This window comes from Lactuca serriola, chromosome 5, assembly GCF_051521515.1.
Source record: "Lactuca serriola cultivar US96UC23 chromosome 5, Lser_US96UC23_V15, whole genome shotgun sequence".
Taxonomy (NCBI): Eukaryota; Viridiplantae; Streptophyta; class Magnoliopsida; order Asterales; family Asteraceae; genus Lactuca; species Lactuca serriola.
Genome location: NC_136412.1, coordinates 90,187,825 through 90,196,833, shown reverse-complemented (window position 1 = coordinate 90,196,833; position 9,009 = coordinate 90,187,825). Strand labels below are relative to the sequence as shown.

The window sequence follows — 9,009 nt, the reverse complement described above, 5'->3', positions numbered from 1 at the left end:
TGATTGATTATCAGGAGCATTGTTTTCCGCATCAATTGCCCTGTCAGGAATTCCAAAAATTAAGTCATAATCAAAATCATTTATTTCAGAATAATCAATTTTTGTATCTGAATCAACAAGAATTGATTTATTCTCAAATTTACTATCCGTTTGTTTAAGATAGTAATCATCAAAAGTTAAATTGAAAGTTTCTTCAACTTTTCTTGTTCGCTTGTTTAGCACCCTGTATGGTACTGAATTTTGCGAATATCCTAAGAATATGCCTTCGTCAGCTTTAGCTTGGAACTTTGTCAAATTATCTTTGAGATTCATTATGAAGCACCTACAACCAAAAACATGGAAAAATTTGACATTAGGTTTTCGATTGTTGATGATTTCATATGGAGTGATATTGAATCTGCGATGAATAAATGATTTATTCTGAGTAAAGCATGCAGTTGAAACTGCTTCAGCCCAAAGATATTGAGGTAGATTTGCATATGTTAACATTGTTCTGGCTGCTTCGCATAGAGATCGATTTCTTCTTTCAACAACACCATTTTGTTGTGGAGTATACGGTGAGGAGAAATTATGCGAAATTCCTTTGCCTATGAGAAATGAATCAAGAGTTTGGTTTTTAAACTCAGAACCATTATCACTTTTAATTTTGCGAACATTCTTTTTAAGGCTAATCTCAATCAATTTGATAAAATCAATCATCGTCTGAGCAACTTCAGATTTTAACCTGAGAAAAAATACCCATGTGAATCGAGAAAAATCATCAACAATAACTAAAATGTACCGCTTTTTATTGATTGTAGCAACAGTCGACGGTCCACATAAGTCAATGTGAAGAAGTTCCAATGGTTCTACAATTTTTGAATCTATCACAATCGGATGACCTTTTCTATGTTGTTTTCCTTGTTCGCAAGCTGCACACAGAGAATCATTGTCAAATTTTAGTACAGGTAAACCTCGAACTAAATCTTCAGTGACAAGTTTATTAATATTGCGAAAGTTCAAGTGTGACAATCTTCTATGCCAAATCCAGCTGACATCATTAGATGCCTTTGATAGTAAACACACAACAAGTTTTCCCACGATTGGTTTATTGTCCAGTGTTAACATATTACCATATCTTTTGGATTTGAGAAATACTTCATTTGTCTTCGCATTTGAAATGATACTTCCTTCTTCATTAAATACAACCTGGTTTCCAGTACCCACAACAAGTTGTGACACACTAATCAAGTTATGTTGAAGTCCTTCAACATAAGCAACCATGTTAACAGTGAATTGTCCATTTGTGACTTTCCCATAGCCTTTCACTTGACACGTGTGATTATTCCCAAATTTGACTACTCCTGGATTTTCCAAGCTTCTATAATCTCGCACGTTTTCCTTTCTTCCAGTCATATGACGAGAGCAACCACTATCAATATACCATTTCGCATCATATTGCTCGTCACACATCACCTGCATTTATTGAAAAAATTTAGGAACCGAAGACTTGTTGGGTCCATCATTAGTAGAATGAAACAAATTCTTTGAATTTAAAAACCATGTTTTCACTTTGTTTTTGACAGAATCCATTATATCAACATCATCAGATCTAGATATTGAAATATAGTCGTTCAATAGTTTTGGATTTCCATTGATTGTAATCTCATCCTTCACAACATTCACAGCTTTGATAACTGGTTTCCATTTTTGAACCGGAACTTGCGAATTATGAGATGATGAACTAGCAGTGGAAGAGTTATTTGCGAACTTGTCAAATGCATTCTTTATTTGTTGCTCTGAAAACTTCCCACTTTGATATTGTCTTCCTTTCCCTTCAAGCCAATGATTGATCGTACTTACATCAGATTTTCCTTTTGTATACGAAACTTTGGTCGGTTTTGAGACTGAAGGATTTGGAAAATTTGGTTGTTTTGGTGAAAATTTCACTTTTGCTTGAGCTGAATTTTTCAATGTTGATGAAGTATTCGTGAATTTGCCAACATTTTGAAACTTTTGATTATTTACAAATTTTTGCGAAGTCTTAAATTTTCGATTGTTGTCATATTTGCGAACACATGGAATTTTGTCAACAGAATTTATTAGTTTGTGAAAACTTGTATCTGTTTATTTATTTTTGCTTTGAAATTTTGATGATGTTGTTTTTGAAATTTGTTCTTTTTCAACTTTTGGTTTATTATTAGACACAACTTGCCAAAAGATTGCTTTTCTTGCTTTTCTTTTTGAAACATTATTTTCTGTTGAATAATTTCCAACCATCAATTTGAATTCATGAGAATTTAATTTCACTTCAGCCTTTGGTTTTTCAACTTTTTCAAAAACTTTGTTTGCTTTTTCACCTTTAACCACCCATTTTGTGATGATTTTTGTTTTTGAAACACATAAGGATTTTGAGTTAAATTGTTTTCTTCTGTGTTTTGATTTGCGAAAAAACCTTCAGTAGTTGACCTTTGATTATCTTTTTCAATCATTTTGTTGAATTCAGGATGAATTTTCTCAGCATTCCCAGTAGTGACAAAAACTTGATTTGGAAAAATGGTTTTATCAGTGCATACAAAATTTGGATATACCACAGTGTTGGTTTCCAAATAATGTGTGCCTTTGTCATTTAAAATTTTGTCAAATTCTTTTGTATTTTCAAACACTTGATCAACCACAACTCGTGGAGGTATTTCATGTGAATCTTTCACATCTTCTTTGTTTTCATTAGTGTCATCAGATTTCCAGCTTTCAACTTCCACATTATCAAAATTACAATGTTGTGAAGTAGAGGGTTTATCGGTTTCATCCTCTACTATCAAATCAATTATAATTTCTTTACCTTTTATCTTAGATGTGATATTAATGATTGACAATTTAGAACAATCAACCTCTTCTTCCTCTTTGATTTCACTGATCTCACTCATATTGTCTGAATTGTCATTGACATCAGCATAATAGAATTGAGAATCAAGAGTTGAAGTTTCGGTTTTCTTTATGATTTTCACTTGTTCACTCTTTGTCAAACTTTCATTGACAATGTTAACCAACTCATCAACATTCAGGAATTCATCAATTTTGACAATACCATATGCATATCTATCATCAGGTATTTTTGTCAAAATGAGCAATTGTACTTTCGCAATCATAAGAAACAACATCAATTTTTTCACGTTCATATTCAAGAAAAGGTAAAAGTTTCCTATGTTGTTCTTTGCTAATGTCATAAGATTGATGTAAAGCAGTTAATTTTGCATACAATCGTTTGGCAAAATTACAGTATATGTTCCTTTGTGCTATCAACAACCTAACATCATTTGTAAGATTATTCCTATCATAATTTATATTTTTTATTTGCATTTCAAGTTTTTCTACTCTGCTCCTTTTTATTTCTAATTCTCTTCGTGTCTCACCTAGTTGCATATTTAAATTTTGAGCTTCAGTACTAGCAGACACAATAACAGAATCAAAATAAGCCACAATATCATCAAATGAAGTGATTTCAGCATCATAAGCAGATAAAGAAATATTAAAAGATTCAAGTATAGCACGTAACTTGGTGGTCATGGGTGATTTGTCCGTGGATTTGGATACGAAACACCTCCCTGAAATATCCTCTTCGAAATCTTCAAAACTTGCGAACATAGCTCCATGTGTAGGATGCCTCATTTCTTTGTCATCAGATCCTGAAGACCAGATCTGATACGTTCCACTCTCTTCATCATCAGATTCACCCTTCGTAACTAGAGACACTCCTTTTGTATTAGCGCGCAACTCTTCAATCTTTTCTGAATAGTATGCTTCGTCTTTAACTTTTTCTTTCTTCTCTTCTTTCTTTCGCAACATGCAATCGGCTGCGAAGTGATTCGCACCATTGCAGTAGTGACAGTAACTTCCTGAGTCACCTTTCAGCTTCTTCACTTCTTTCGCATCTTTTTGTTTCTCATCAGCTTTCTCCATTTTCTTCCTCTCCTCTCCTCCAGTTTTTGTGACTCCACTCTTTGCATCACTAGCCTTTCCTTTTGGATTAAAAGGCTTTTTGAAAAATTTCTTAACTCTGTTATTTGAGTAGAATGCCATAGCTTCATCATCAGAGTTCATAAAAAATCCTTCATTATCTGAACCATCTTTTTCATTAACATCAACTTCTGATACCTTTGAAACAAGAGCCAAAGGACCTCCAATACTCTGTTTTGATTCTTCATACATTTCTGAAACTTCACTTTCATGTGTTTTCAGCTGATTGTAGAGATCATTCAAGTGAGTTGTATCAAAACTCTGTTGATTCTTAATCATCATACTTACGCTTCGCCATTCCTTACGAAGACCCATGATGAAAGTTAAATTGAACTCCATGAGAGACCTAGTGATTCCATACCTATTGCAGCGAAACACAAGTTCATTCAGACGATCATAGTAATTTTCAAGAGTTTCAGCATCCTTTTGTCTGAATTCCTTCAGTTCAACTAGACATTGCTTCACAGAGTTGATCTTCGTCTTTTCGCTACCTTGATACTTCTCTTTTAGAGTGTTCCAGATCTCCTTGGCTGTTTTACAACTACGGATGTAATTGTAAACCATAGGAGGTAGAGCACCTCTTAGTTCCCTTATGCACCTCTTTTCATTCTTCTTCAGACGATTTTGTTTTTCAATTACTTCAGCAGTTGTAGCAGATGCTCCGATTGCATGAACATTAGCACGAACTTGAACTGTTCCATTGATACAGTCCCAAAGTTCTTCATCAATTCCATTTAAGTAATCCTCCATTCTATCAGCCCACTGATCATAGTATTCAAGAATTAACATCGGAATTTTGGTTGAGGAACCAAGCAAGTGAGAGAAGGAAGTCATTGTATTCATGTTGAAGTTCGCCATTGATGAACACAGAAATTTTTAGAAAGCTTGAGAAACTTGATGAATTTGAGAATTGATCAACTGAATTGATCACAAATCGCTAATCGATTACTCGACTAAACAATTCAAAGACAGAATCAATTCAAATCTGAAGTTCAAATTTGATTTTCAAAACCAAAATGCGCGGAAATTTTTGAGTAAAATTTCTACTCAAAAAGCAAATGATTCTAACACGAAAATCAGATTGATGCAGTTTGAATCCCGCTCTGATACTAATTGAAGAGAATTGTTATCGAGATTATGAAAGCAATAATGATTTGAGTGATTGAAAAGTAAGAACATGAAGAGTAAATATTAATCAGATCTTATATTGATAAAGACTGATTACAAGAATAAGCAGAAAGGATATTTGAGTTCCAAAAGTTATCCTCTACTTCTATCCTCAGTCCCTATTTATAGGGAACCTGAGTGTACAAAAAATATACTAAGTCTATTACAAGACGCTTCGCATAAAACTGACTTAGTAAAATAACTAAAAATGCGAAACTAAACAAACACACAATTTGACTTTACAATTTAACCTCTACAACCAACTTTGATAATCCATAATTATTAGCTAAACATAAATAAAGAAGTGGATTCAAACTAGACAGGAGTGTTTTTTAATGAATTGATTGAATTCTGTGACTTAAGTTCTTCTGGTCTTGCAAAATCAGATAAAACCCCCTCTTTGCTCTAAAATAAGGTTAATTTAATAGTAGATAAATTAATTAGTTAAAACCGTTCCCTGAGATCGACACCCGACTTACCCAACTATTCTATAATTTTGACTAGGTACACTGCCTAGGTGTAATAGTTAGTTAAGGTAGTTAGGTTATAAATAATAAAATTAGGTGTAGCTATCTGCACGCATCAAGTTTTTGGCGCCGTTGTCGGGGAACGACTTAGTTAATTATTAGCTTGTTTGCTTTAAATTAATCGATCCTTTTTGTAGGGTAAAACCTGCAAGAAGTTTTTTTTTTCTGTTTTTTTTTTCTGCATTACAGGACTCACGATGTGAATCCTTATAGTTCACGACATGAGAACTGAAGTTCTTATTTTTATTTACTTTAGTTTGTCTTTCTTAGTTCAGTTTTACATTTTTATTTTTTTGTTTTATTTCAGGAGTTCGTGACCAGAGGCTCTAACACCCCTTTGGTGCCAACACTTGAAGATCCCGAGTCTGCAATCCACAAAAAGAAGGTTAAGAGCATGAAATAAGATCAAACACCAAAGAAGACACCTTTACAAGAATTCAAGTAAGTGTTCTCAAAGGAGGGGAAGAAAACGGGGGAGTCAAGTTCATCTTCGAAGAGCAAGAGCAAGCTTGAAAACTTATATCAAATACCCATCCAAACCGAGTCCGAATACGATGCCGAGCCTAAATTTGAATTACATACAAGTGAACCCGAGAACGAGCAAAGGAACGAGATGGAGAACATTGAAGAAATGTCCATGGGAGCTTACAGAAAGAGAATCTGAGATGATGTTGGTCCAGGCTTAGCACGACCCGCCATTCCTGTCACTGTCGCATTCGAGCTGAAAGGACATATCCTTTCTGCACTAATGGATATCCCATTTTATGGAAAAGATCATGAGGATGTGTTCAAGCACTTGGATGAAGTGAATGACATTGCTGATTACTTTAATGTCCCGAATGTTAACAAAGATACCGTCTTGCTAAGGATGCTTTCCGTTACCTTTAAAGGAGTTGTAAAGGATTGGTTAAAAGAACTTCCACCCGGTACAATCACTACTTGGGCTCAAATGCGTGAGCAGTTTCTAGACCAATTCCATCCACCATCCAAGATAGCTAAACTTAAGAAGGCAATAGCTAATTTTGAGCAAAACCCGAGGGAGTCACTTTATGAAGCATGGGAGCGTTATAAAGGGTTGTTAAGGAATTGTCCTCAACATGACCTTAATTCTCAAGGACCGCTTACAAAGAAAAATCTGGGCGAAGTCAAGGAATTAGTTGAAGAATTTGCAAAACATTCTCGTGAATACCACAATCCAAGGAATGAAAGCGTGAAAGGAGTTGGGGGTACACAAACTAAAGAGATGGTTGCTGTGATGGCAATGCTTAACACTATGGATAGGAGATTGACCCAAATGGACCAATCAATTCATGCAATTCGAGTTGGTTACGAGAGATGTAGTGGCCCACATTTGACAAAAGATTGCAATATGGATGAATATGGAAACAAGAAAGCTCAAGTTTGCTATTCGAGTGGGGACAAATACGATGAAGATTGGAGAAAACCAAAGAAGGAGTGGCTGCCTTACGATGAATACAAGAAGCAAAAAGAAGAGAAATTTAGGCAAACTGGCCGGGGTTTCTACCAAAGAGAGCAACCACCAGCTGAGAAGAAAGTTGATCTAGAGACCATGTTAGTGAAGTTTATGGAAGCTTCAGAAAAAAGGCATGATGCTACTGATACTGAAATAGAGGATCAAAGAACTATGATGAAGAATCATCATGCTATGATGATTAACCAACACTCATTATTAAAAATTCAGCAAGCTTCCATCAATAGCCTTGAAGTTCAACTTGGTCAACTTACTACTTTGGTAAATAAAAGATTTTCTCCACAAATTCCTGAAAAGAAGACCCAATCTCACGCCATGGCCATTGATACTGAAGAAGAGGCAATTTCTGAATTCCTAGAAGCTTTAGAAGTGGAGCCAAAGCCATCTGAACCAAAGCCTAAGAAGAAAAAGCTCGAAAACGAAGAATCTGCTGGAATACCCAGTTCACGTCGTGAGCCCGCTACGCTCATGTCGTGGGCTCGGTCTGAACATAAAAAATCGTATCTATTCCAGATTATACACCGCCTGTGCCATTCCCGTCTCGAGCACATCTTAGCCCACTAGAAAGGGAACATTTGGAGCTTATTCAAAAAATAAAGGGTATTCCTATTGATACTCCTTTCATTGATTCATTATCCAAAATTCTCAAATACGTGAAGTTCCTCCAAGACGTAATAGACACTCGTCAAGAATTAAGGAAGAATTCCAAGGTCATTCTTAGTGAACAAAGCTCAGAGGCTGTATTGGGAGAGATACCTAAAAAGATGGGAGATCCTGGACGCCTCACTCTTCCATGTGATTTTGGAAATAATTTGAAGACATATGCTTTAGACGATTCTGGGGCTAGCATAAATTTGATGCCATTTTCATTCTATAAAAAAATAAATATTCAGAAGATGAAGGCTACGAAGATGACAATCCACATGGCAAACCGTTCAGTGACTTACCCAAGAGGGATATTAGGAGTCATCCTTGTAAAAATTAGGAAATTCGTTTTCCCAGTTGACTTTGTAGTGATTGACATGAAAGAGGATGTGAATGTCCCCATCATTTTTGGCCGCCCTTTACTAAATACTGCTAGGGCTCTTGTCGATGTTTGAGAATCCAAGCTCACTTTGAGGGTTGGTGATGAAGAAGAAACTTTTGGACTACAAAATGGTTTCCAAGGATATGATGTTCAAGGTGAAGTATTCAATATTGAAGATGACAATGAGCTTGCAGAATTGGAGAAACTTATGGAAGAAGAAATTAAAACAATTCAGCAAGTCAAACACACCAAGCAAAGAGCTTTTGTTCCACTTGTATTCGAGGTGTTTGCTTATAAAACACCAACATCTTGGGTGAGTAAGGAATGTGATGACATGTCTAGTGATGAAGAGGAGGTTACATCAAAGGTGACTAGCCCAGTGAAGCTTAAAAATGAGGAAAAATTGAAGACTCAAGGGATCAAACGCAAGCTCGATGCAAACGAAGTCAAGGATAAAAAGGAGATTTCTAAAAAGGCGTATATTCGTTGAGTGCAAGCTTACAAGATGCGTTTCAAGGAGCAGAAGATCCTGATAGTGGGTTCATCTGAAGATTCAACGTAGGAGGCACGGAGTCCAACTCACGACTCCTCAAAAAGAAGCGCTTCTCGAGAGGCAATCTGAGTTTGGTTTGCGTTTTCTTTCTTTTTCTTTTTGCATTTTAGTTTTTAGGAAATAGATCATATCATCCGAATCACTATATGCATAATTAAACTCTAAGTGTGAGGTCCCTAAAAATTTAGTGGTTATAATTAAGAATCTAGTTAATAAATAAAGTTGGAATTAATAAAATTTTTACAGT

The 9,009-nt window shown here is 35.4% G+C and overlaps 1 protein-coding gene and 1 non-coding gene across 2 annotated transcripts; one reads left to right on the top strand and one right to left on the bottom strand.

Moving 5' to 3' along the window:
- The first annotated feature begins 6,438 nt into the window (after nt 1–6,438).
- Nucleotides 6,439–8,699, top strand: LOC145049666 (uncharacterized). Its single transcript, XM_078998044.1, has 4 exons — nt 6,439–7,089; nt 7,174–7,633; nt 7,696–8,216; nt 8,292–8,699. The coding sequence occupies exons 1-4, from the start codon at nt 6,439–6,441 to the stop codon at nt 8,697–8,699; spliced, it is 2,040 nt and encodes a 679-aa protein (XP_078854170.1).
- On the bottom strand, nt 6,688–6,794 carry LOC145055892 (small nucleolar RNA R71). The gene has a single exon (XR_013685439.1). It is a non-coding gene; the product is annotated as a small nucleolar RNA R71 (small nucleolar RNA).
- Nucleotides 8,700–9,009: the final 310 nt, after the last annotated feature.